This window comes from Podarcis pityusensis (genome assembly GCF_964106645.2).
Source record: "Podarcis pityusensis genome assembly, chromosome: 8".
In the NCBI taxonomy this organism is placed as follows: domain Eukaryota; kingdom Metazoa; phylum Chordata; class Lepidosauria; order Squamata; family Lacertidae; genus Podarcis; species Podarcis pityusensis.
Window position 1 is genome coordinate 75,587,427 of NC_138033.1, and position 27,249 is coordinate 75,614,675.

General features: G+C 45.7%; 2 protein-coding genes across 18 annotated transcripts in view; one reads left to right on the plus strand and one right to left on the minus strand.

The window, feature by feature from the left end:
- The window catches only part of CASZ1 (castor zinc finger 1), a 435,323-nt gene extending 411,592 nt beyond the window's left edge, over window positions 1-23,731 (minus strand). Inside the window, exons 1-2 of the mRNA XM_081015954.1 lie at window positions 23,392-23,731; window positions 20,809-20,942 (exon numbers count right to left, since the gene is read on the minus strand). The gene's annotated coding sequence lies outside the window, so the exon portion shown is untranslated. The remainder of the gene's footprint in view (window positions 1-20,808; window positions 20,943-23,391) is intronic.
- Window positions 23,732-23,879: 148 nt separating this feature from the next.
- The window catches only part of TARDBP (TAR DNA binding protein), a 40,852-nt gene continuing 37,482 nt past the window's right edge, over window positions 23,880-27,249 (plus strand). For 10 of the 17 annotated variants that reach the window (XR_013989392.1, XR_013989393.1, XR_013989394.1 and 7 more), the window contains exons 1-2: window positions 23,881-24,034; window positions 26,536-26,789. Coding sequence is in view for 9 of the 17 variants with exons in the window: in XM_081016211.1 (XP_080872337.1) it covers window positions 26,552-26,789 (238 nt within the window). In the remaining 8 variants the exon portion in view is untranslated. Of the gene's footprint in view, window positions 24,035-26,535; window positions 26,790-27,249 lie in introns of all 17 variants that reach the window. The other 7 variants (XR_013989399.1, XM_081016205.1, XM_081016206.1 and 4 more) reach the window with 2 other exon arrangements.

Consider the following 27,249-nt stretch of genomic DNA (forward strand, 5'->3'; position numbering starts at 1 on the left):
GCTGCATCCTCCCCACAGCACTCTGTAAAGGCTGCATCTGGTATGAGTCAGGCCTCCCATTTGCTTCCAATCTGCCAGTTTCCTGCTACTGTCCATAATAAAGGGAGACCGACGCTGTGGCTTTCCACGAGTAGAATGGTCTAATTGGTGCCTTGTTGTGTGTGCTGGCGGTGGGGGGCTGGGGGAGGGCGGGAGTTGAAAGTGGAAGAGATAGGCTGGGCTCTCTATGGGAGCAGATTTCTCTGCCCAGATTACTCCATGCTCTGTGCATGCATGTAATGCTCCTTTCATTCCTTGGCTCCAAACACTCCAGTGCACATTTTTACCCCCACCCCTATCAATAGCTCTTCCAGCCTCCTAATTAAATTCTTCCCCAGCTAAGGCAGGCGTTCCTCATTAGGAAGAAGCCAACACATGGATCTAATCTTAGTTTGTACAGAAGAGGCCTTCAGAGGCTTTTGTGGGTGGCTGACCTTGCTGGGGGAGAAAGGCCACCACAGCTACTGTTAACACTGCCAATAAGATCATGGTTACCGGCCCCCCAAATAGGTAACTGGGTAAGAGCAAGGCTGCCCCCCCCACCCCCACTGCAACACAACAACCAAAGCTGAAATCCAAATCTCAAGCCAAAGGAAATGAGAAACTAAAAATTTAAAGCTGAGACCAAGCCACAAGACTGAAATTGAGCTTAAATGCACACTGCATTGGCTTGCATCTATCTATCACTTGCTGCCCTCAATTCTCCCATTCATCTCCACAACTCCCTTGCATCAAACTCATGCCTGCCACATTAAGAAATGCTTTCATGGAGCTCAGATTCCAAGTGATGCCCACATCAATTTTGGATGGCCGCTACAACAAGGTTCCATTTGATGACAGACTCTGCAAAAGTGGCTAACCTCAGGTGGAGGACATCATATGCTACTTGTTAATCTATCTTTTATATAGCGATCCAAGAGACTGATTCCTGGAACCTTTGCTAACTCTGGAAGCAGGATTACTATGACAGAAAATGGTTCATTTTTGTGTGTGTGACGCTAAGAGATTTGTGATACACAGAGTGGCACTTCATGCTCTGGCTGCAGGAAAGGTTAGAAAGAGAGAGCTAGACAGTATTGCAACAAGTTGTGCCGGAGATTCAGAGGTCTAATGGAAGTTAAGCTAGGTATGCATGAACAGATGATATTTATGAATTCTGACACCCTTTCTTTATGTAATTGCTGCATGCTTTATGTCATGGTTTGTCGTGTGGCAAATTGTAATGGTTGAAATCGTTATGGCCTTTGGTTAATACAATAAACTTTTGACTGACTGATTGACAACTCCTTTGCTTGTTGCCCTCCCCTCTCTTTTTCACCCCACATGGCAAAATGTGTATGTTAAGTGCCTTGAAGAAGGGACCTTTCTGCACCCGGACCCCATGCTGCGCTTTAAAATAGCACTGTACAGTGTTATATAATAAAATGCAGTGGTGACTAATAGTGATAATATTAGAAATGGTATATGTGCTTATGGAAGTGGGTGCCGTCTTAAGAGGATGGGGCGGTTGTCAGCAGCACTGCCACAGAGGCTGTTGCATGGCACACAATCAGTATTTGTTTGCGCCTCTTTGAAGACGGGAGATGAAAGGAGTGCCCGCCTGGGCTGCCTTTGATTAGCTTCTCGTTCTTAACATTGCAGCTGCAATTCTCTTTTCCTTTTCCTTCCAAGTCTCTCTCTCTCTCTCTCTCTCTCTCTCTCTTTCTCTCGCTCTCTCTCTTCCCCCAAGTGCCACAAAACTCTGCAATCCCCCTTGCTTCTCTGGGGAAGCTCAACTTCAAGGAAATGTAACTGAAAAGGAAGGGTGGATGTAAAGGAGACTGGACAAGATGGGGACCCAACAGAGATTGGTGCCACTTTTGTTTTCAATTCCCCCACCACCCTCCAGCCGCAACAGGCCCCAGGAAGGGAGGAAAAATCACTCGTTTCTTCTGCTTTTGAAATGGCAGAGAAAATAGAGCGGGTCCCAAGATTTTTACAAAGCTGTCATAGAGAGAGATCACGTGCATAAGAGCAGAGAGGGATAAGACTCTAGTGTGGTGCACAATTCCTCCTATTTCTTTCATTTCCTAGCGAAATGCCAGTTGATATGGAATGTGGAGTTTGTGGAAGGAGAGCCTGCATTGCAGGAAGCCTGAAGCGGCCTGAAGTGTGCACAACTGTGCATCGTTATGTCTCTCTACGCTCTGCTGAGACACTGAGTCGGGGTTGGGGAGGCAGGCCACCCACATTTAGGAATGGTTGGCAGGTTTTTCCTGTCATCAAAAAGTTGTCTGGTAGGTGTGACTGGTAGCCATCAACCTATAAGGAAGAAAGCAAATGGGTGCCCAAAGGGATGCCGTTGGAGTTGAGGTGGCAGCGGCTACTGTAAACAACAGGTACATGGGCAGACCCTGGTACAGCCAACTAGAAGTTAAGTTTAGCCTATTTCACAGTGCAAAACATTTGGCTCTATAGGAACATAAGAAGCTGCTGAAAGATTCAGGACAGGCAGAAGAAAGCAATCCTCAACACAGTGCATAAACTACGGAATTTAGAGTTTTATGCTCTACCGCCTGAACTATTCTCTAGTCCTTCTTGTGGGCTCCCCACAGGCATCTGCTTGACCACTGTGAGAATAAAATGCTGGAATAGATGGGTCTTTGGCCTGATCCAGAAGCCAGGTTCAGATGTTCTTAGAACTACAGTACTGTATGTCAAACTATGGATCCCTTTAGCTCCATGCTGTCTATGCTGCCTGGCAGTGGTTTTCCAGAGTTTCAGACAGGAGTCTTTCTCAGCCTTACTTGGGGATGCTAGAGATTGAACCTTGCAGGCAAAACTTGTGCTCTATTATCAATGTGCTACAGCCCATATGGAGGGGCAATCAATCATGCAGGCCTCTGAATCTGAAATCTGGCTGTTATTGGCAGCTCCCCCCACCCCCAAATAAGTGTGCCTCCGATTGCAGCCCAAGAATGAACAGGGGACCTTTTGCAAAAACCTATGTTAGTTTCCCCTTTCCTATCTCGTCACTGAGGCAGGACCTGGACGCCACATTTTAGCTCATTCCCTTTCCACATGTCACATCTGGCGAATGTAAAAAAGGAGAGGGGGGGAACCCAGTCCCACATGTTTTGATTGAAGCCTTTTTTCTTCAAAAATGCCAACATTAAAGGAAGGTTTTTGCTTTGTAAAACTGAAACTGTAAAATGGCTCCGTAACCCAATCTGGGGGATTAAAGGAACCACATGAAAAAGGGGCTAAATAGCTGGACATTTACTTCCGACACAGAACTTTGAAAGGAACATGTGCCTCCCAGGAGCCTGCTGTTGAGAAAGGGGACCTTTCCCGAACATCTCCATCTCTTGGTTTTTTTGTGGAACTAAGGAAATGTATTTGGGATCCATCTATGTATTTCTATATATAGATGTATATGCCTTTGTTCATGCTTCTCCCAAGGAGACTTTCAGACAACCTAGGCCACAGACACCAGATGAAATGATCAAATTAGGCCTACGGCTTTCTAGCTGTATGAGAATATAACTGCCTTGGGAAATGTGTTTAGAAAAGTGCCACAGAAATATAACTGCCCATCATTATGACAGGTAATGGGGTGCTGGACAAAGGGCCTGTGTACTGCACGGACCCAGGGGTCATAGAGCAACATGTCTGCCCCCACCCCCACACTTATGCCCTGATACATCCCTGCCTGTACCTGGGACTAGTGCATTGCTTCCCTCAAAGAATCCTTGAACAGTGATTTACCCCTCAGAGCTACAGTTCCTAGGAGTCTTTGGGGGGACCAATGTGCTTTCAATGTATGGCATGGATGTAACCCAAGAGTTATGCTGGATCAGACCAAATGTCCATCTATGGCAGCACTGTTCCAGGGCAGCCCCAAGACCTTTTGGTACCTGAGGCAAACCACAAAATGATGCTCCCATCTCACCAGAGAAGAAGTGACGAGTGAAGATCTATGTTAGGAACAAGTGCGGAATAAAGATCAGCCGGTACAGTGGGATCTGATGCTCCACTGGATCCTGCTGCCTGAGGCGGTCACCTCATCTTGCCTCATGCGTAGGCTGTCGTGTCCTGTTCTCAACAGTGGCCAGACAGATGGAAGCCCACAAGCAGGATATGAATAACTGGCATGCTTGGAACGGCCTCGCAGAACACCTGTGTGATGTCACTCTCTTGCTTCCTAGAGGTCCCTCCTCAAAACCCACCTTTTCCATGAAGCCTTTAGCACTCACCATGAAATGAAGCAAAGTGAGCAAATGAAACCACCAGGTAGTCTCTGCTTATTCCTGCCTTCACTTTTCTCTCCTGTTGTTACAATGTTAAATTGTAAGCTTCTCAAGATAGGGCCGTCTTCTTGTATTCTGTAAATGCCATTCCACATAGATGGCACTGAGGCGTTTGCATCCAAACAATACGTATCAAGCATTCTTATATGGAGAATTCTTGGAGGAACTGTAGTTTGTTAAGAATGCTGGGAATTGTAGCTCTGTGCGGTCAGCACCCTTAACAAACTACAGTTCCCAGGCTTCTTTTAGAGGAAGCCATAACTGATACAGTGGTGTGCGAGTGCTTTATATGCATGGTGTGGATCTGACCCGAGTGCCTCCAGACTGTCACTATTTTGCAGGAGGGATTTAAGCAAAGTGAAGTGGATTCGAGAGCTTAAAAAACAACAACCAACCACTAGATTTTTTTTGCAATAGGGAAAGTGTTGGGGAGATGCACTTAAAAGTGTGGGATGAACGAATGATTAATGAACAAATGAAGATGTGTAAACATGGCACAAGCAAATCAAGATGATGAATGCTCTTTGTCATATAACTGCCCTGTAAACAAATCAGAATGAATGCTCAATAAAGCTCAGACATAATCTAACAACTGTGTAAGCTTTGTGCAAACAAATCAGGATGTATGCTGAATAAGCAGGCCCACTATATTCATAATATCTCAGGCAAAAGTAGGCTTAGCCATCCAGTATCAGGCAACAATATTCATTCATGCCAGTAGCCTATACAAGAGGAAAAGAAGTAGCAGTATGTAGTGATAGAAACAGTTAGAAGATAAACCAGTCATATTGCAACCAGTTTCCAAGTGAGAAATTAACTGGCTACAGTATAGCAAAAAAATGCTTTGGAACAGCAGCTAATGTTAAGGAGCTATTAGCAGACCCAGTTGGGAAGCTGGCAGCTTTGGGGAAATCTCTGTGCGGAAGTCCCCCAGACCATGTATATGCTGCCCCCCCACATAGGATTCAGCTCTCAGCATATGTTGGGAAGTGGCAAGCAAATGGTGCTTTCCAATGCAGTTTGAAAGCAGAATCCTATATGCTTGGTGGTAGATGCACGCACATTACCAGCTTGCTTGTGGGGTGGGGGGAGACACTAAAGGGAGGCATTCCAGGTCCCCAGTCCCCTTGGCCAACAGATGCCAGCCTTTCAAATAAATCCACAAATACTTTTGCAATCCTACCTGGGCATATGCAGTGATGCAACTTATTTGAAACTAAATTATGTTACCATGTTCTGGCACCCATCTGCCTGAAACAAACAAAGTCCCCTCCACTTTACAAAACTCCCCTGTTGTTCAGCTGCTGGAAAGAACTAACATTCTTAGTTGTTACTAGTGGCTATCTGCAAACCTGGAATAAACCATTAATGTCTTTCCATGCCAGAAAATGAGGCAATTCCAGATATGGGGGAAGGAAGCCATTTTCTGTGTTAGAGAGTGTCCATTTTCTGAGTCAGAGATGTGAGTTGGATTAGGTGTGTTAGTGCTTGAGTCAGCTCTTGGAGGAATACTTGGGTCTTGATCCAAGCTGCAAAGTATCACTATTGCATCAATAGTTTGGCACTGGGTTTTTTGCCACTAAAGCTTCATTACAGTGCTCTCTTTCTCACCCTCATAAATTTCAGTGTCCTCTAGTGTCTCCCAGCAATCACTTGATCTAATATTAGGATATAAAAGAAATGCAGAGTGATTTTAAGAGACTTATTAAAATACAATTAGCTGTGTGCATGACTTAAGCAGCAAAATCATTTTCGCTTTTGAAAAAGGGAAAAAAAGAATAAGTAAAAAAACAAAAACAAAACCCACAAGCTGATTGTGTTGAAAGCCATGCACCTTTCAGAGATAATAAAACTGCCAATCAAGGACATTTTCAAATATGGAAATGTTCATCCTTATGTTTTATGGCCCCCTCAGTGTACATTAAAACTTATTATGAAGCTCTCAAAGCAGCAGCAGCAACCCCCTAAATCTGCATTCATAACTACCACAATAATATTAATTTTCTACGAGAGCCAACAGCGTCCCGGTTTCGACTGATATTACCCCCATGATCCTTCCAAAGGCCAGTCCTCTGAGATTTGACCCGGTTGGCACAAAAAGCATGTGTGGCGGGTGCTATTTTGGAAAAGAAAATGGCATTCTATGTTTTGCCATATAAAAACTTTGGATTAGTAAAAGATAACTGTTATGTACTGAGTTGAATAGGATCCAAACTGTAGCAGTCTGATTGGTCCTAGAACAATAGGATCCAAAAGGCAGCAGTCTGATTGGTCCTAGAACAATAGGATTCAGAATGCAGCAGTCTGATTGGTCCTAGAACAATGCAGCAGTATGATTGGTTGGCAGGAACCACCCAATCCTGCTCCAGATAGAAGTGAATCCACAACCTGATTGGCTTACAGTAGAATTCCAGAATTAGCCAATCATGTGCAGCCCATTGTGTAAATAATGTATATAAAGCAGATACTGTGAGGGGACATTTATTCATTCCTCCTCACCACTATGAGCTGAATAAAGAGCATGAAATCACTTTGCGACTCTGAGTATATTTCACTGGCGACGAAGGTGGGATCCCGCTGAGCTGACTGCCACACACAGCACCGCAGCACCGCCAACTGCCGCACCGCTGCCTCGCACCGTGTATCCAGGCTTCAGCTCCGGGGCACAAGGAACTCAGAATGGCAGCCAACAGCAGCTTCTCGCCATTCAACCCAGCATCTGGAGACTGGGAAGCGTACGCCTCCCGTTTCACCTTCCTCCTAGAAGCCAAAGGGGTCACCGACGAAGAAGACGCCAAGAAGAGGGCGATATTCTTCAGCGTCTGCGGAGAGGAGACGTTTGAAATCGCCCGGGCTCTCCTTGCGCCTGAAGACGTCGCTACTGTTCCATACAAAACAATAATGGAACAGCTGAAGGGGCACTTTTCGCCGCAGCCCTCAGTGGTGGCTCGTCGAAATGCCTTCTACGCAAAGCGGCAAGCCCCTGGGGAAACCATAACTGGGTTTGTGACCTCTCTCCGCCAAGCCGCCCGGTTCTGCAACTTCTCAGAGCTGGAGAACATGCTTCGTGACCGCCTCGTCGGTGGCCTGAAGGATGAGAAGCTGCAACGGCGCCTCTACGCTAAGAAGGACCTAACGTTCCAGGTCGCTCTGGAGGAGGCCCTGGCAACAGAAGCTGCCGAGAGGTCGACCCAAGAGGCACGGCCGAGCCTGCCATCCCAACCGAGGGTCCACCATGAAGACCTCACCGACGACTCAGGATCCGACAGGGAGGAGGTGCACCGAGTACAGCAGCGCACTCAAGCAGCGCACAGACCACAGCTGCCTCGACGAGAAGGAGGGAACTGCGCAAGCTGCGGGGAGAGTCACGAGAGGAGGACCTGCCGTTTCCGCAACGCAGAGTGCAGGCAGTGCAGAAAATCGGGACACATCGCCCGGGTGTGTCGGGCTCGGCCCACCCGACACCAGGCATCAGATGACCAATCCAAGAGCCCCAGGTCCCGGGGCCCAACGCACCAAGGCAACTCGACGGAGCTCACGGACTTCCAGGTATACCAGTTGCCCCACCCCAACGTAGAGAAAATTTATGTAGAGGTACAGATAGAGGGGGCCCCATGCCGCATGGAGCTTGACACGGGTTCAACTCTATCCATAATCTCGGCAAGGACCTTAAGGAAACTGTGTCCCACTGGGGGTCCCAAACTCAGGCCGGCCCCATTCACCCTTCGGGACTTCCAGAAACGTAAGGTCCCCACAATGGGGGTGGGGACCTTCAGGGTGCAATACCGAGGGCGGACGCGGCAACTGGACTTGCTTGTGGTCAAGGGCCCCTACATTAGCTTACTGGGATTGGCATGGTTTGGACCACTGGGGCTAGCTGTCACCGGGGTGAACCACACTAGCTTACAAGTGGACGTGGACGCCATATGCAAGGAATTTCCAGGGGTTTTCGATGGGAAATTGGGACAGTATACGGGCCCCCCCATTGCGCTACAGCTTGACCCCGCAGTACGACCGGTCAGGCTCAAGGCCCGCCGGGTCCCGTTCGCCTTGAAACCCCGTATAGACGAGGAATTGGACCGACTCGTAGAGCAAGGAGTGCTGGAGCCGGTGCCTAATGCTCCCTGGGAAACCCCAATCGTCACACCCGTCAAGCCTAATGGTTCGGTCCGCATCTGCGCAGACTACAAATGTACCATAAACAAGGCCCTCACGGCCCACGCATACCCAGTGCCAGTGGTCAGCCATGTCCTTGCCACCCTGGCTGGGTCGAAAATTTTTGGCAAGCTGGACTTGGCCCAAGCATATCAACAGCTGCCAGTAGATGAGGCCACAGCAGAGGCACAGACGATTGTGACGCACAGAGGAGCGTTCAGGGTAAAGCGGCTGCAATTCGGTGTCAGCGTGGCACCAGGCATATTCCAGAATATAATGGACTCTCTCCTTAAAGGGATTCCTGGCGTCACCCCCTTCTTCGATGATGTGTTGATTGCCGGCCCCACACCAGAGGAGTTTGAGGACCGCCTCCGCACCGTTCTGCACCGTTTCCAGACGGCGGGTCTCAAGGTGAAGCGGGAAAAATGTCTACTAGGAGTGCCTCAGGTGGACTTTCTGGGATTTATGGTGGACGCAGAAGGGGTCCACCCGACTGGGGACAAGGTACGGGCCATTTGTGATGCCCCAGCGCCCAAGAGCAAGACTGAACTTCAGGCCTTCTTGGGACTATTGAACTTTTACCATTCCTTCCTTCCCCACAAGGCGGCGGTAGCGGAGCCCCTACACAGACTCCTGGACAAGCGGGCCCCTTGGGTGTGGGGCCAGCGCCAGGAGGCCGCATTCCAGGCAGTCAAGGACTTGCTTGTCTCAAACTCGGTCTTGGCACACTTCGACGAGAGGCTGCCGGTGGTGCTAGCATGCGACGCCTCACCCTATGGCATTGGAGCTGTCCTGGGGCACCAACTCCCGGATGGAAGAGAGGTACCGGTGGCGTACTTTTCCCAGACACTCAACACAACCGAGCGGAACTACTCGCAAATCGACAAGGAGGGTCTGGCAATCGTAAAGGGAGTAAAAAAATTCCATGATTTCTTGTACGGGCGGCCCTTCACCGTGGTGACTGACCACAAGCCGTTGCTTGGCTTGTTTGCCCCCGAAAAGCAGACCCCCCAAGTGCTGTCTCCTCGCGTCCTCAGGTGGTCAATTTTCCTTGCCAGCTACCAGTATGCACTGATTCACCGACCTGGGAAGGCGATGGGCCATGCGGACGCCCTCAGCAGGCTACCACTACCGGAAACAGGCCCTGACCCAGCACCTGCACAAGAGGTTATGAGCCTGGAGCTGCTTCCCGACCGCCCCATTCAGGCACAAGAAGTTGCACACCATTCCAAGAAAGATAGGGTCATCTCCCGGGTCCTGGACTGGGTGTGGAGGGGATGGCCCAGCAGCAGCCCCGGGCCAGAATTCGCCGGCTACACAACCCGCAAACATGAACTGTCGGCCCACAAGGGGTGCCTGTTATGGGGAAGCAGAGTCGTTGTTCCCCAGCCCCTCTGCAAAAGGGTCCTCACAGCCCTACACGAGACACATCCAGGGGTAGTAAGAATGAAGGCCCTTGCCAGGAGTTATGTGTGGTGGCCGGGGATCGATGGAGAGATAGAGGCCTGGGTCAAACACTGCCAGGCCTGCCAAGAATCCCGCCCAGATCCCCCAAGGGCCCCAGTCCAGTCCTGGGAGTCCGCCCGAGCACCATGGTCACGCCTGCATGTGGATTTCGCTGGCCCCTTTCAGGGGAAAACATTCTTCATAGTGGTGGACTCCTACACCAAATGGCTGGAAGTCGCACTGGTACCGTCCACTTCCACGTCCGCAGCCATCCGGGTACTACGCAGGCTGTTTGCAACCCACGGGCTCCCTGACACTCTCGTCTCAGACAACGGGACTGCATTTACGTCAGGAGAATTCCAAACCTTCACAGCGCAGAACGCCATCCGCCACATCCGTTCGGCGCCGTTCCACCCTGCCACCAATGGCCAAGCAGAACGCATGGTGCGGACCACCAAGGACACCCTTCGCCGCATGACGCAAGGGGACTGGGAGTACCGCCTTGCCACATTCCTTCTAGCACAGCACAGCACCCCCAGCTCAACGACTGGCCGGAGCCCCGCTGAACTACTAATGGGTCGGCGCCTTGCAATCAGATTGGACCGCCTTCACCCCGATAGAGCTCAGGATGAGGTAGTGGTGGGGGAAGGCAGGAACCCCCGGACCTTCGAGACCCAGGACCCAGTGTACGCAAAGAATTTTGGGGCAGGCCCAGCATGGGTACCCGCCACAATCACCAGGGTCACTGGCCCCGTGTCGTACGAGGTGCTAACGGATGGGGGGCAATGCTGGCGCCGCCACTGCGACCAGATACGGCGACGATTCCCGGGAGAAAACCAGGAGGAGGACAGGTCAGAGGAGTCCCAAGGGAACAGCGGGGCAGTGAGGCCCATAGAGCAGGAGGGGCCAGCAGGAGAGGCAGAATCAGTAAATACAGAGAGGACCCGTGAGGCCGAAAGGACACCGGAACCAGAACCACGACTGAGCGAGCCGGTTGCACCAGACCAAACAGCCGCATCACAGCCAGCATCCTTGGAACACGAGCCAGAACCCGGAGCCCGGACCAGGGAACACCCCAGGCCACAACGCACACGTAGGCCGCCGGCATACCTTGAGGACTATGAATGCGACCTCCCGGGCAGGACTGGAACTTAGAGGGGAGGGGTGTTATGTACTGAGTTGAATAGGATCCAAACTGTAGCAGTCTGATTGGTCCTAGAACAATAGGATCCAAAAGGCAGCAGTCTGATTGGTCCTAGAACAATAGGATTCAGAATGCAGCAGTCTGATTGGTCCTAGAACAATGCAGCAGTATGATTGGTTGGCAGGAACCACCCAATCCTGCTCCAGATAGAAGTGAATCCACAACCTGATTGGCTTACAGTAGAATTCCAGAATTAGCCAATCATGTGCAGCCCATTGTGTAAATAATGTATATAAAGCAGATACTGTGAGGGGACATTTATTCATTCCTCCTCACCACTATGAGCTGAATAAAGAGCATGAAATCACTTTGCGACTCTGAGTATATTTCAATAACAAACTACTCCTTCCTCAATATCAGCATTAAAAGGAATTTCCTCCAGCGGTGGAGTCATACAACAGTTAACACTGCCCCCTCATGTCCAAAGTGAGAATCCCACAGATTTGTGAGGGGATCAGAGGACCAAGAGAGACTTGGAGCACAATCCTATGCACACATACTCAAAAGTAAGTCTCATTGAACTCAGTGAGGTTTATGTAGATGTAGGCAGATAAAGCTATCAGTAGTTAGTAGTCATTATGGCTAAATGTACTGCCTCTAAGAGCAGAGGCAGCTTGCCTCTGAATCAGAAGAATCATCTTCTCTTTTTTAAATAATATTTTTATTAAATTTTCAACAGAAATAACAAAAACAAACAAACAATAACAAACACAACAACCGCAAACAAAGAAAAATATACACAAAAGCGATATCAAATCCATAAAATGGGATTCTCCAAATCCCTTGACTTCCCTCACTCCCCTCCCCTGGTTCCTTAAATTTCTTTTTCAGCTGCATATCATTTCTACTCCAAATTATTTTTCTACCTCAACTTTCCTGTATTATTTCTAAATTCCTTAAAATTCTGCCAATGTATTAACCTGTTTACAATACTTTTGTAAATACATAATAAACATTACCCATTCTCAAGAGGAGCCCTCTTCCCAAGATGATTGAGGAGGCCTGATTCAACGTCCTCACATTGTGCAGTGTCCTGATGCCACAAGGAGCCAAGAGGTGGAGCCGAACACCCTCTGAACATTGAGGGGCCTGGCCTCCTAAAAAAGGGGGATGTCAAGAGTGGCTTGGCCCTTAGGAGCTGGTGCGTATGCTCTAAATAACACAGATTGAGAAACAGCGAGAAAGGACTATTGTCCTCATGTCGACTATGGGGTCAACTTGGTTGGTAGGCATGAGAGACAAGCCCTTTCCTGTGGCGGCCCCCACAATATACAATTCTTTCCCCTTGCAGTGCTCAAGGGCTCTATGTTGTGCATTTTTACATGGGTTTCAAAATCCCAACTATTTAGGACAGCTATTTCTAACTAAGGCTTAAAGGTAAAGGGACCCCTGACCGTTAGGCCCAGTTGCGGATGACTCTGGGGTTGCGGCGCTCATCTTGCTTTACTGGCCGAGGGAGCTGGTGTACAGCTTCCTGGTCATGTGGCTTTAAAAGAGGATTACACAAAATCATGGAGGACATGGCTATCAATGGCCACTAGTCACAATGGCTGCATTCCATCTCCACTGTCACAGGCATCATGCCTCTGAAGACCTGTTGCTGAGAAGTGTAGTTGGACAGAGTGCTGTTGTGCTCATGCCCAGCTTGCAGGCTTCCCACAGGTATCTGGTTGGCTACCACAGGAGCAGGATGCTCAACTAGATGGGCCACTGGCCTGATCCAGCAGGTTCATCTTAAGTTCTTATGCCTCTTAGAGACCCCATCATTTACAGTTTGCGCAGAGCGGTGAGCTATCCAGAAACTACCAATAAATCTCCTCAGACAACTCAAGGACTGAAGCATGAAACAATGTAGTACAGGGTGATATCACCTGGTCCCTTTTTACAAGTATATTCCCCCCCGCTCCATGCTGAGTCAAATGCCAGGAATTAGCAACTTGACTGGAATGCATTATAAACAAAACATGCATTGGGTAAAGCCAAAGAGGATATGTTCATTTTTAATGAGGGATGGTATATCATAATGGCTAAGAAGCTGAGCTATGACTCCAGAAGTTATTGGTTCAAATGTTGTCTCTGCCGCCAACTTGCTAGGGAACCATGGGCAAGTCATTCCCATCTCAGCCTCAGCTTACCCTCCACTGAATGGGTTTTCACTGAGTAGGCTTTCCTCCTGTCCTACTCCCCAGGGCTTGCCATTTTGGGATGCAATAAGGCACCATTTTCTGTTCTGCCCTGTAATTATCACAATTATCATAAATATCCTGAGAGATCCCACCCATCCTGCTCACAACTTCTTTGAACTGTTGCCTTCGGGCAGAAGATATAGGACAATGAAAACACGAACCACACGCCTTCTGAATAGTTTCTATCCAAGAGCTCTGATTGCACTAAATAATGATCTCAGGGCCAGTTGCAAGAAATAGCAAGCAGGGAGTAGGAAGGAATGAGACAGGTTTTTAGGTTATGTTATGCCTTTAATAGGTTATGTTACATTCTGGAGTATGATATGTTTTTATAGATTATGTCTGAATAGGATGAGAGTGTTGGAGATACGTGCAAATGTGTATGTGAACCCGGTCTTTGGGTGGGTGTTTGATTTTCGTTGTTGTGTATACTGTGTATATACGGACAATGACAATAAATTTATCTTAATCTTAATCTTAATCTTAATCTTAATGCAGCACTGTTTCCATGCTGCTGCAGTTCATCTTCCACCCAAAACGTCATTTGTTTCACTGTCTCCAACATCCTGATTGCCATGGGGTTATATCCAATGAAATCTTCCTCAGAGTAGACCAATTGTAATTAATGAACTTAAGTTAGACCTACCCATTAATTTCAACGAGTCTACTCTGAGTAGGTCTAACACTGGATACCACCCATTGGTCCTATACTTTTTGCCCCTTTCACTTTCTTGCCTCCTATGCTTCTCCTCCACATCCAATTCAGGGGTGGTGATGGGATTGGCCAAAATGCTCTTGGTAGGCCCACCTCAACAGCATCTTAAAAAGCAGAGACATCACCTTGCCAACAAAGGTCCATATAGTTAAAGCCATGGTTTTCCCAGTAGTGATGTATGGAAGTGAGAGCTGGACCATAAAGAAGGCTGATCGCCGAAGAATTGATGCTTTTGAATTATGGTGCTGGAGGAGACTCTTGAGAGTCCCATGGACTGCAAGAAGATCAAACGTATCCATTCTTAAGGAAATCAGTCACTGGAAGGACAGATCATGAAGCTGAGGCTCCAATACTTTGGCCACCTCATGAGAAGAGAAGACTCCCTGGAAAAGACCCTGATGTTGGGAAAGATTGAGGGCACAAGAAGAAGGGGACGACAGAGGACGAGATGGCTGGACAGTGTTCTTGACAAACATGAGTCTGACCAAACTGCGGGAGGCAGTGGAAGACAGGAGTGCCTGGCGTGCTCTGGTCCATGGGGTCACGAAAACGACTAAACAACAACAACAGGCCCACCTCTTTGCCACTGTCACCACTGCCCATTCATTTGCCCTCTCTCTCTGGGTTGATTCTAAATCAGCACCACTGCCCTAAGAAGAGGCCAAGGCAAGAACTGCTTTCTAGATGCTTTTGCTTGCATATTTGGAGAGGGCAGCAAACACAGAGAAAGGTAGATCGGGGGTCAGCAGTAGGGCCACTTGGTTAGGTATGGGCTTCAACAGGTACCCAACAATGTCAACCTCTGAGGCTAGTGCTGCCTGCTATGATAGCCAAATGAAACATCCATGTTCAGAGCCGGTATATCTCAGACCTACAAGCTGCAAAGAGATAGAAGGCAGCCAGCAGTTGCCTTGTGCTGACAGTCATCCTGAATGAAGTCCCCCAAATGCTGATTCCTCTTTCTGCATTGAGGAAACATTTCTCTTACTGTGTGAATAGCTTATCTGCAGTCCTGGCAAATCATATTATCGACAATTGCCCTGCAGGGGTCAGGCTTGCTCTTTGTATGCATGCTGTCTCCTTACAGCTCTTTTATGCTTGGCTTGGGGAGAGATGGGGGTTAGACGCAACAACTCTGCTCCTCAAAGAGACTGTGGACCATCATCCCACATAAAAAAAGAGAAGGTAATGGCTTCTGTAATTTGATTCTAAGCAAGAAGCTGAAATTACCTCCTCACAATAGGTGCATGGGGAATGGTGGGGAACATAACTGTTTACTATCCAGGACTATCTAACTTGGGAAGAATTATAGACAAGGTTCTCAGGCAAAATGACTTTATAGCAGCAATGAACACTCTCCATGGCTGTTGGGCATTTTTAAAAAGATGTAGCTCTCATGGCTATCGTGTACTTTGGTTTTATTTTTAAACTCAGTGGTCTTGAGTGTCTTCTAGGGATGAGGTGCGCATGCTAACTCATTTCTAAAAAGAAGAGATGTTAGGGGTCATTCTTTGGCTACCTGGTCACCTCCTCTGGAAGTTCTACACTTGTAGCCCCCAGATGTGGAGGGCGCTGAGAGGAGAGCGAAAGATACTCTGTATGTGTTCAGAAGAACTCTATAATTTGTCATTTCAAAGGAGATGTTTAATTCTGGTAGTATCATACTGGGGCTATGTCAATGTTTATGAACATGATGAGTGTAAACATTTCTGTGTGACCCTTGTTTGATCTCCTGATGTTGAGCTGATGATGTTTCCAGACATTTCAGGGTTTGCATAGACTTGCCAGTGTGGGGCTTGTGGCCTGACAGCTGTGTTGTGCTTGGTGACACAAAGACTCTTCACCCAAGCCAGATTTTGTCCATGGCCTGTACTAAAGGACTGTTAGGGGACCATCTTCATCCATATACAATCACTCCCCACCTACTGACTATGCTCAGGGCCACTGTCATGAACTGACAGGACACTGAGGAAGGGGAAGAGGATCCTGGCGAAGGGTGTAGCCATGATTGGTACACATTGAGACAAGCTAAAGATGTGGAAGGGCAGGTTGGGGACTTAGGAGGTACTCACAGGGCATCAGAAGATGTTGCAGCAGCAACAACTGACAGTTCAGGGGAGAGAGGAACATCACCAGAAGTAGAGGTGCTCCCAACTCTGCAAACATAGGGGTCTCTGAGACATCAGGAACAGTGGAAATGCACTCCAGCAGACTGATGTAGGCAAGAGAACACAGTACAGCTCACTAGTGGACCAAGTAGAGATCATGGGGCCTGTTAGGTCTGAAGAAGTTTAGTGGTCACTCAGCTGGATTAAGCTCAGGGCAGGTGAGGATCACATGCTTCATCAAGTGGCAAGGCAGAGCTGCTCAGCTGGAGCAAACTCATTTGCAGCAATCAAGATTGGAAACAAGCCAGAGACTCTGTGTCTGCTCAACTTTCTCCGTTGATGTACCACGGCTTGGCTGTTTTGGGAACTCCACTGGACTTCAGGACTGACCCCAGGTGTTCCAGCCCTGGATCTTCTGTAGAGGTGGAAATCTGACGCTGCGGATTGACTTTGAACCTTGCTCATTGTATTATTTTTTTTAAATAATATTTATTAAGATTTTCAAAAAAAAAGAAGATACAGAAAGCAATAATTAAAATACGTTCATAGCCTTATTTTCATAAATCCACTTTCTGGGACTCCCCCCTTCCCCCACCCCTACCATATTCCTTTTTCATATTGTTGGCTCCACAAGCTCTCAGTTCTGAATAAAAACTTAATTTGTTTAAACCATTATTCGAATTTAAAATTTCTACACTCCACATCAATACCCTTGATAAAACACAGAAAATTTCTTTCCCAGGGCCCACCCCATTTTCATTCCACAATTTCCCTTTTTTTTAATAATAGAAACACCCCACATAATAAAAATATCAGAAATAAGAAATAAAGAGTATAAAAGATGAGACAAAGCCAGTTCAAAAAAAAGAAGTTGACAAGCCTTTGGATTTTAGTTCTCCCCCCCTGTCCCCGGTTTAATTTCCCCCTGACCACCAAACCATATTATCCGCCTGGAATTCTTACAATCCATGAATCACCTATTTCCCCCAACTCCTTGCTGGTTTTTTTTTTTCTTTTTTTCCCTTTCATAATTATTTTTAGAACACTTAACTTCAGATCTTTAATAAAGCTCCCCCCATTGTTCTTTCCAAATTATAGTCCAGTTTCCTCTTGTTCCGCTGCTGAAACGTTCTAATTCAGAAGCTTAGTAAGTCTGCAGGGATTATTGTTATTCAGGAACAAAAACTTGCGTTCAGTCCCTTCCTTTCTTCAATAGAAAATTCTATTGTCTCCTTTAGCTGAACACCCTGTAGACAAAATATTATTTCCGTTTTGCAGCTTTCCCAGAAGATAACCAGTCCTGTAAAATTCCAATGGTGTTTTTTTCACTTACGACCATCTTTGTAATGTCCCGAAACTCCTCTAGGGGGATTGTTATAACTTTGTCTTCTCTAGTCCAAAAGTCCGATTGTTATCCATATTTTCGCCATTTTGTATCCAAGTTTTAACGAGTTGTAGCAAATTGTAACAAATTTAGCCAGCAAAGTTCTCATAATAAAATCCTCTCTGCTTTCCGACTTTGACAGCTACTTTGACAGCTGTCAAAATCTCCGACTCTTTTCACCAGGCTCTCTCTTCAATCACCCCGGTTCCCAGGGGGGGGGGGTTACGTTTCTTCTCCCTCAATTCATCCTCCAGCACAGTTCTTATGATTCCCCATCGTGGAATTCTTAATGATTATCAGCAATACAAATCTTTTTGGACCTTGGTTTCCCCGTCCTTGTCTTGAAAGGTTTACAATAGGGGGGGGGACTGACTTCCTTTTTGGATCCCCCCCGCTCGTATCCAATTCAAAAAGAAATTCTTTTTTTCCTCCTTTTAAACCCAGTTTCCAAATTACTCACGGGTTGTTGTCTAAAAGTCCGAATTTTCAATAGAAGAAGTCAGCGCTCTCCGCCGGATGGCATGCGGCTGCGCTCGGCAGGGATAGCAGAGGACTCAAAGCACCACGCTTCTCCCCGGCACCCGATCCGTAGCCTTTAAAAAGGCTCCTTCACGAGTCGGGAGGGCGCTAGCGGTGCCAGCCGAGTCTCCATGTCCACGACCCTCGTGGCCGTGGTTTTTAAGGGTCCCCGCATCGCCGGTGCGGTAGGACCCAACCCCTGCCGAGCAGGCTCCCTCTGGAGCTCGGAGGGAGTCCGCCATTCGGCGATGGCGCCAACCCGGAAGTCCAGAACCTTGCTCATTGTATTGGACCTGGACTGGTATTTTGGTATTTTATCATTTGGACAGTCTGACTACTCTCTAGTGTTGCCCTTGGGACTGTGTGCACTATCAGGACTTACCATAACTCTGGATATGTTGGGGCTCAGGACATCCACCTGATGAACTGCTTCTGGGCATTTCTGGTCGGCAGTTGAAGTTGAAGGGAGAGAGAAGATGCTGCCACAAACCCTTGCTGTCTGGGTAACTTATGGAACTCACCCCACTGCAGATTCCAGCCAAGCCTTCACTGTAGTGTTGTTATTGGATAGGTAGTGGGGATTAGGACTGAATACCCACAGTAATGACTATAACAAAGTTGGGAAACTAGTATAACAGGGTGGGGAACATCTGGCTTGTGGTCTTAACTAGGTCCACAAGGTCTCCTCATTTGACCCACCAAGGCCATTTTGGTCAAGCCACACCCACCTACCCTACACCTGATATCATACATGACATCTGGGGTGGGGCAGGTATGGCTAGGTCAAAAGGGGGATTGCAGCCATTGCCATTCACCTGCAAACATTTTACAATGTTGTGTGGACAAGGAACCAAGGTTCCTTGGTGGCTCATCAGTGTTCCAGCACAAAGAACAGCCTCTTGTATGAGAGAAAACCCAACAACAACACAGGGCTCCATCCAGACCATTTAAAAAGTCTCTAATAATCATTGTTTACCACTTGGACAACACTCACCCTTCCCCCTTTACAGGGAAAACTAAGAGACATTTATTCCTGGCCTCTTTGTTGATGTTGCTGCTGCTGTGAGTCCCTGAGTGCAAATGACTTTCTGCTTTTAATGAGAAAACAGCTGCGCTGGAGCAGCTCTGCTGTTGCTCTCCTGCTGTGGTAATTGCCAGCTCTTATATGTTATTTAGACTGGGATCTTTTAGCTGCTTATATCTTGCTGTGCTGAGGGAGCTAATGGCTGAAGAAGAGTGTGTGCTTGCAGCAGTCCTAGTGAGGACTGTTTTCTGCCTCCACACCTCATGCACACCGACCCCTGCACCGCCTGAGTCATTCACTTAGTCTGCAGTAGGTAATCTTAATGTTTATCTAAAATTTTACGTAAACTGCTTTAACTAACTAACTAGAGAAAGGAGGAGGAACTTTGAATGTTGGTAGTTCCTTTTTGGATTTTGGGTAGGTCAGCCACAGAAAAGAGTGCAGCGCAGGAGAGGCTAGATGTTAAAAGTGAGCAGAGCTACATCCTAGAAGCCCCATTCCACAGGCTATAATCATTTTATTAGTGAACCCTTGGAAAGGTGTTATCTCTACTTCATATGTGAGAAAAACTAAGAGTGAACTGAAGAGTCAAATATGCCACGCTAGGAAGTTACCTGTAGCTAACCTCTTTAGCGCAAAGCTATATTAAGATGCCCATTAGAGCTCCTTTGACACTCCAATGTAACCTTTATGAGGGCTGGTGGCTAATCATTACACTGTGCTTGCTTGACCACACGGGCACATTTAACCTGGGGCAACAAATCATTATTGAAGTGTGTTATGTACTGTGCTGACGGGTGTACTTAGCTGAGCACACTTGGCGGCTACAAGTGCTGCTTTTGTTTATACCCAGGGGACACTTTCTGAACTCTCTCCATGGCATGAGGGTAAGCTGGCAAAGCACATATTTGTGTGCCCAGCAGTGCTGTTAGGCCGAGAGAATTAGTTTGTCTTAATTGCTCAGCTTAAAATGGTAGGTTGAGGATATGGCGAAGAAGAAAGCAATGCTAATGTGGAACAATTGTTAAAAGAACTCAAAAGTCGAGCTCAGTATGGACTTGTGAAAAAGTGTCAGTTTTAGATTGTAGCTTTTGCAGAAATTATTAAAATGACTTGACAGCAGCAACTGGAATCTCGAGGAATGCAGAAAACATTTTTCAAAAGAACAGTGGGGGTTTGCATTTCAAACCTTTAACAACTGATCCTCTTGGAGCTGCCCAGCTAGTTGTTGCTCAATATTGGAAGGACCTAAAGAGTGCTATGCTAGTTTTGCAAGTCGCTTTCATGGAAAAATTAACATATAAACTATGCCTGGCTAAGGAACAAAATATAAAGATTCTTTCGTAGCAGACTGACACTCTTTTATTGTTTATGTAAGCAAGCAAACACGAAAACAACTAGCAATATGCACAACTTTCTGGCTGTGTTAAACATTGTGGACTTGAATATTGATACTTTCTGATGGGCTGTGCTGACAGATTCATGTTTTTGGTTTGTCTTTTATTTTACTTTAGACTCCCCCTTTGTCTCCTCTTTGAGATGAGGAGGGGATTGTTTTGTAGTATTAAAACTGTTAATAAAAACCCCCCTCTAAAGTTTAAAATCAGTACAAAACATGAATTGCCATGCAGTGTGTGTGCACATTTGAAGCCAAACTATTGTTGAGTCCCCCCCCCCTTTCTGTTGTTATTATTTAAGTACAGACTAGAAGAAGCTGAAATGCACAGAGTGCCTGCTACCTTTTGGCAAGAAGTGTGACCTGTGTGAAACCTTTTCTTCTGAAGTGTTGTTATTTGGCTCTCTAAAGCGGTCCTCTCACTGCCAGGTCCTCTCACTACCATCTTCCTTAGACGGAGGTTGCTTCTGTCACATGCTGTGGAAAAAGGGGGAGGAATCTTTTAAGAACAAGATTTGATGTGTATGTGTGAAACTCGCCCACAGTGGCAACAAAGTTTTGCAGAAATTTACAATTTGAGCTTCTACATGGACAGCTCACCCCCTCCCCTTCCCCCTTTTCAAAGCAAAGACTTCAGAGCTTTGGAACCCAATTATAAAGAAAGGGGCTCCTTTGAGCATTTTATTATTGCTTTCCATTCACCTCTGAGTAATACCTTATATTACAAAGAGGAGGAAGGGCTTTTGGGCATGCTGGGACCCTTGGGTCTCCTCTTCATAGGAATATGGTTAGAGAGGATCCCAATTTTGCTAGCACTGAAAACGCACATTTCATATGAGCAAACATCAATGAACTGAAGTGACTTTGTAAAGAAGAGTGGGCCAAAATACCTCCACACAACGAGGTGAAAGTCTGAGAAAAGCCATACCATGTGTGAAGCACCAAGTTAACGTTATAGGTAAAAAAACTGCTCCTTTTCCCTTATGGGGTACCCAAGAGCCCATATAGAGTCGTTTTGTAGGTTCTCTTTCGGTAGGAGAAAACAACCAGAGACCAACCAGAGAATATTGAGAAGCAAAGCAGCTAGTAAGCCTGATCTTCATTAACTGTTGCAACAGGGTGCTCCCCCGTACGCAGGAGAGAGGAGGACGACCAAACCATGAGACCAGGGCCCTGCAGGATTTAACCTCCTTCTGCAGGGCCTGTAAGACAGAGCTATTTCGCCTGGCTTTCAATTTGAATTTAGCCTGATCCTTTATTCCCCTTCCTTCCCTCTCCCTCCCCTTTTTATGAAGATTACTCGCTCTGGGATCCCAGAGCTAATTCTCCCCGGCCTCCTCGCTGGCCCAAATAGGACTAATTTAGCCAGCTAGCCCTAGTGATCATCTAATGTTTAATGGATGGATTTCCCCCTAAATAGATTTTTGAACTTTGAATTTATTGTTATTCACACTTTTATACTGTATTTTATGCTGTTTTTTTGTTGTATCACAATTAAGTGTTTTAAATTTGTTGTTCGCCACCCTGAGCCCGGTTTTCTGAACTGGAAATTGGGGGAATAAATAAAAAATTATTATTCTTATGTGTGCTTGCCCTTAAATAGCCATTTTGAAATTCCCTGCCCTGGAGCTCTAGACCACTCCTCCATACATACATCATACATGCATCATGGAAGGGGTGTAGCTCAAGACCACCCCCCCAGACACATCATACCTACATCACAGCAAAGGCGGTCTACAACAGAAATCTGAGTGCATTGTTTTTACCCTGTCTGCCAGGTTACCTGTCACTTGACTGGATTACCTGGGGAATCTGGCCATTCTTTTGTAATGATACTTAATTCCTGAGCCAGGTCACAGGCTCACCCTATTCACACCTTAAATGTGCCCTTAAGACAGAATTTGTGAAGACAGAGACAATGGGGGAGGTTTCTCATTTCCTTGCAGAGAAATATTTGAGGTCATTTTGGGAGAGAGAAAATGGTTTCAGGACTTTTCTGTGGGTTTCAGACATGTGGTTTACATATTTGTATGTGTTTGCTTGGTACATTTATGAACATTTATTTTATATATATAATATATATAAATTCTTATAACATTACATTCAGTAGCTTGTATAACCACCTTTAGCAGTGATAATTTGAAGTGATTGTTTTCTGTATGACTTTTTTAAAAAAAATTAAATATTTTCTTAAGTAAATAAAATATATATTTTTAAAGTCACACAGAAAACAGTTGCTTCAAGTTATTGCTGCTAAAGGCGGTTCTGCAAGCTACTGAATATAACTTAGTTCTTCACACATGACTTCTCCATTTTGGCTTTTTTTGTTGTTAAATACATCATGACCCAGTGTAATAGGTCATGTGGTGTTGTTTATTTGAGGTTATATTTACCTATTTTAAGAGCTGCTAAGGAACAGGTGGTTGATATTATGTCCCAATATGTAAAACCATAGAATCCAGAGGGTGTACTCCCCCCCCCCCAAAAAAAAATGTATAGCAGACAGGATGCATTAGAATCCACTGTTGTTGGGTGAAAAATGCTTTCTGGGATTTTTGTTCTGAAAGACTACCCAACAGTACTGTCCCTGCCAGATATAACTTGCAAGTACTGTAAAGGAGCTGTTTTAATTGATGGATCACTGGAGAAGGAGGTTTATTATTTGCTGCTTTGGAAGAATGAACAAATAAATGGAAATGCAGTTATTTTAAAGGTTGTATGTTACTGTAGCAATTATGTCTGAATCTGTTAATTGCCTGTATCAAGTTTATGAGGCAACTAATATATATAAGTAACGTCTCCATATGTGTAAACTCAAGGGTTTTGAAAGAGGTTTCCTGGCCTGTCTGGTGCTGAGGAGAAACAGAACAAAATACCTCAAAATCAAGTTTGGACAACAAAAATTAACATTTTTTTTGTTAATTACCTCACAGAAACGCTTCGGCTATTGCGCATGCGCTTCAATGGAACTTTTCCCTCCACCCCCCCCCCGTCCCCGCCATATTGTGCAACGGTTTTCTCTCACGCTTCACCGACAAACTGCTGCGCACGCACACTACCAACCACGGCTACCCAGCGAGCTTTGCTCGGGTCTCCTTTTTCCTCCTCCCCTTCCTTAGCTCACCATTTCTGCGAGCGCAAGCGCAGTACGCAGCCGAGTGGACCATACCATTCTCGGTTTATGGCTAGAGGAAGGGGAGTGCCATCAACTTTCCTCTCAAACAAATTATTTAAACGGGGCCACCCCCGATAAGCACGGGCTGGGAAAGCAACACCAAACTGGAAGCCCTATTTGCAGTCTACGGAGTTCTCTTCGGAGCGGATAACTCCTCAGCGTCTCGAAAAGACCCCTGTCGCCTCCCCGCGCGGTCAGGATGGACCGTTCCGAGAACGCGCCTTCGAGCCTCTTGCTTTTGAGGGGAAAGAGGGCGCCGCCATTTTGTCGGCAGGGAGGGAAAAACCGCGGAGGCCCGAGAGTCCCCCTCCTCTTCCTCGCGCGGCACACGCAGGGGCTGGAACTCACGGTCGTCGTCCTTTGGTCGGTTGTTCCCTCAGGCCTCGCGCCGACGGTAAGCGAGCGGGATCCGAGGCTGAGAGGAAACCTGGGCCCCGCTCCCGAGCTGGCTTGGGGGTGGGCCGAGGCGGCCTAGCGGAGGCCTCAGGGTGGCTTTCGGGCCTAGCGCGGGAAGGCCGGGAAAGTGAGCGGTGAAACGTGGAGGGCCGTTGTCGCACACGGTGTATCTTTTGTGGAATAAACTAGGCTCAGGACGTCCGATTCGAAGCACATATATAAGTATACAGTATATATATATATATATATATATATATATATATATATATATATATTTGCGTGTACAGTATAAAGGCCGTTGGCCGCAGCGCAGCTTACCTCAGAGTAAACGAGCGCAGAGGGTTGACCTGTTAAACGCGCTGGGGCGGGGGGGAGGGGAGTCGATCCTTTATTATTTATTCTTTACAGTATTAATAATAGCAAACGTGATTTTTATTCTTGGTAGTGGTAAGCATTAAAATTGTTGGTAAGATTTATATTTAGTATTAATAGAAAGCGTTATGTTTATTAATAATGGCAAGCACAGCCTTCATTATTGTAAACATTGCGTTTATTATTAATTCTAAGCATGGTCTTTCTTAATAAGGGCAAGTATTATATTTATCATGTCTTTACAGCTGAACGTTCTGTGTGTTTACTCCGAAGTAAATGTTAATATTATGTTGTTGATGATTATGATGATGATTTCTGATTCTTATTCATGCTACACAATGAGGTCTCAGGATGGGTTACAATAACTTAAAAATAAAATATTAAAAATTTTAAAATACACTGCAATCAAGAGAATAGGGTGGGCCAGGTTAAAGAGGTGTATCGATGCATCAAATGTGTTCTTAAATATTTTAAATTTTGATGTTACTAATGTAATTTTTTTTATTTGAATTAAAATTTTGTTAGGTGTGTTGATAATAATGTATTTCTAACTCCTACTATTTGTGGTGGTGGTTACTTATTACCTTAATTTATAGGTTACTATTTTACAACAACAACAAATTTTATATACCCTGCCTATCTGGCTGGATTTCTTTTACTTTTTAGAAGAGTAACCCACCCCATCTGTGGGATTCATAACATCATAGAATTATTGAGTCGGAAGGGACCACTAGGGTCATCTAGCCCCACCCCCTGCAGTCCAGAAATCTTTTGCCCAGTGTGAGGCTCGAACCCATGACCCTGAGATGAAGAGTCCTATTCTCTACTAACAGAGCTATTCTAGGCTTATAAGCAATAAAATATACAACAATTCAACACTAAAATGCACAACTTGAAACAAATAAAGGTGCATTTCCTCTAATGATCTCAAAGTATTCTACATGCTTCAGGTTACAAGAAAGGAGAACTTTCTAACAGTAAGAGCTATGGACTTCCTTGGAAGGTGGTAGACACCTTCATTGAGATTTTTAAATAGAGGTTGGATGGCCATCTGTCATGGCTGCTTTAGTCAAGATTCCTGCATTGCAGGGGGTTGGACTAGATGATCCTTAGGATCCCTTCCAATTCGACAATTCTGTGATTCCAAAAATAACTTTTCTAGGGATATTCATCCTTGTTTTCTAACATTATTTGAAAGGGGAAGCACATTCTGAGTTCTACCATTAGACAGAGGAGTAAGGGCCAATGAAAGGTTGTGTATTCTGTACTTTAGAGAAAACATATAGGGTCATTCTGGCCCCCAGCCATCGGCTGGAGACATAATAATTACCGAGAGCTCCCCCCTCCCTGCCAGGAGGAACTCTTCTCCAACTGCCACTTGCCTTGGGACTGCTGAAGTCAGAGAAAGTGCTGTCTGACTTAATGCTGCCAGCCAGAGCAGCAGAGGCCACAAGGTAGTTGAACCTCTTAAACCAGATATAAATGCTTGTACCACTTGCCATTTTCCTTTGGCTTTGCTTAGCTCATTTCCATATGTTTCTCTTGTTTGTTTTTAATTTTATTTACATTTGTAAGATGAGGTCAGGACCTGAAGATTATTGATTGATATGAACTGATTTTGGATACAATTTTCATCTGAAAAGCAGAATAAAATAAGAACTGGCCGATTCAGTCAGTGAACACAACCAACTCTCATCCATTAATTTCAGTGTGTCTACTCTGAGTAAGACTTTGGTAGCTATAACCCATAATATGTATAAGAACACGGGAAGCTCTCCAACACTAGTCCAGACTATTTGTAAATCTAGCTCAATATTATCTACTTTGAGTGATAGTGACTCTCTAGTCTTTCAGGTAGAGGTCTATTACATAACCTAATACCATGTTGTTTTGGCTGGAGATTCTACAGATTGACCTGAGACCTTCTGCTTGTGAAGCATGTGCTCTACCATAGAACTATGATGATTGTTTATCTGTACTACTTAATTAGGAAAACGGAGGGACAACTGTTTTTACTTCAGAGTGCCGTGCATATAGTAAACCACTTCTACAGTAACTTGTTACTACCAACGATTACAGTTTTTAAAAACTAGATATTATTCGCTTTTCTCTTTTTTTATTCTTTAGCAACACCACGGCAGAAATGTCAGAATACATTCGGGTTACCGAAGATGAAAATGAGGAACCCATTGAGATTCCTTCAGAGGATGATGGGACTGTCTTGCTTTCCACAGTTACTGCTCAGTTTCCAGGAGCTTGTGGCCTGCGTTACAGGAACCCCGTGTCTCAGTGTATGAGAGGGGTCCGATTAGTGGAAGGAATTCTGCATGCACCAGATAATGGCTGGGGAAATCTGGTGTATGTTGTTAACTATCCCAAAGGTGTGTGCTTTGTTTGTATGTGCTATTTTTTGCTTTTAAAAAAGAAAGAATGATGGATAATTTTTGAAAATGAAAACCTATATATGGATAATTTCTTTTCTTTTAGTTTGCCTTAGAATTCCAAATCCCTATAAGTTGCTCAAATTGTTAGGCAATTGAGCAACTTTTATTTTTTATACCCCACATTGATCAACTAGATTATTATTTTTTCTTGTGAACTGCCCTGAGATCTTTAGTTGAAGGGCAGTATATAAATTAATAATAATAATAATAATAATAGTAGTAGTAGTATACCTTTTATTATTCTTTTAGATACAAGTTGCCAGTGGCAGCAGTTTTAAAGGTGAAAAGGATTAAAATAAGACTTTCCCCAAAATACAAGTGGGAGCAATTGGTGTATTTATAGCAAATACACTTTAAGGCTGGAATCCTAAACACGGTTACTAGGGAATTAGCCTCA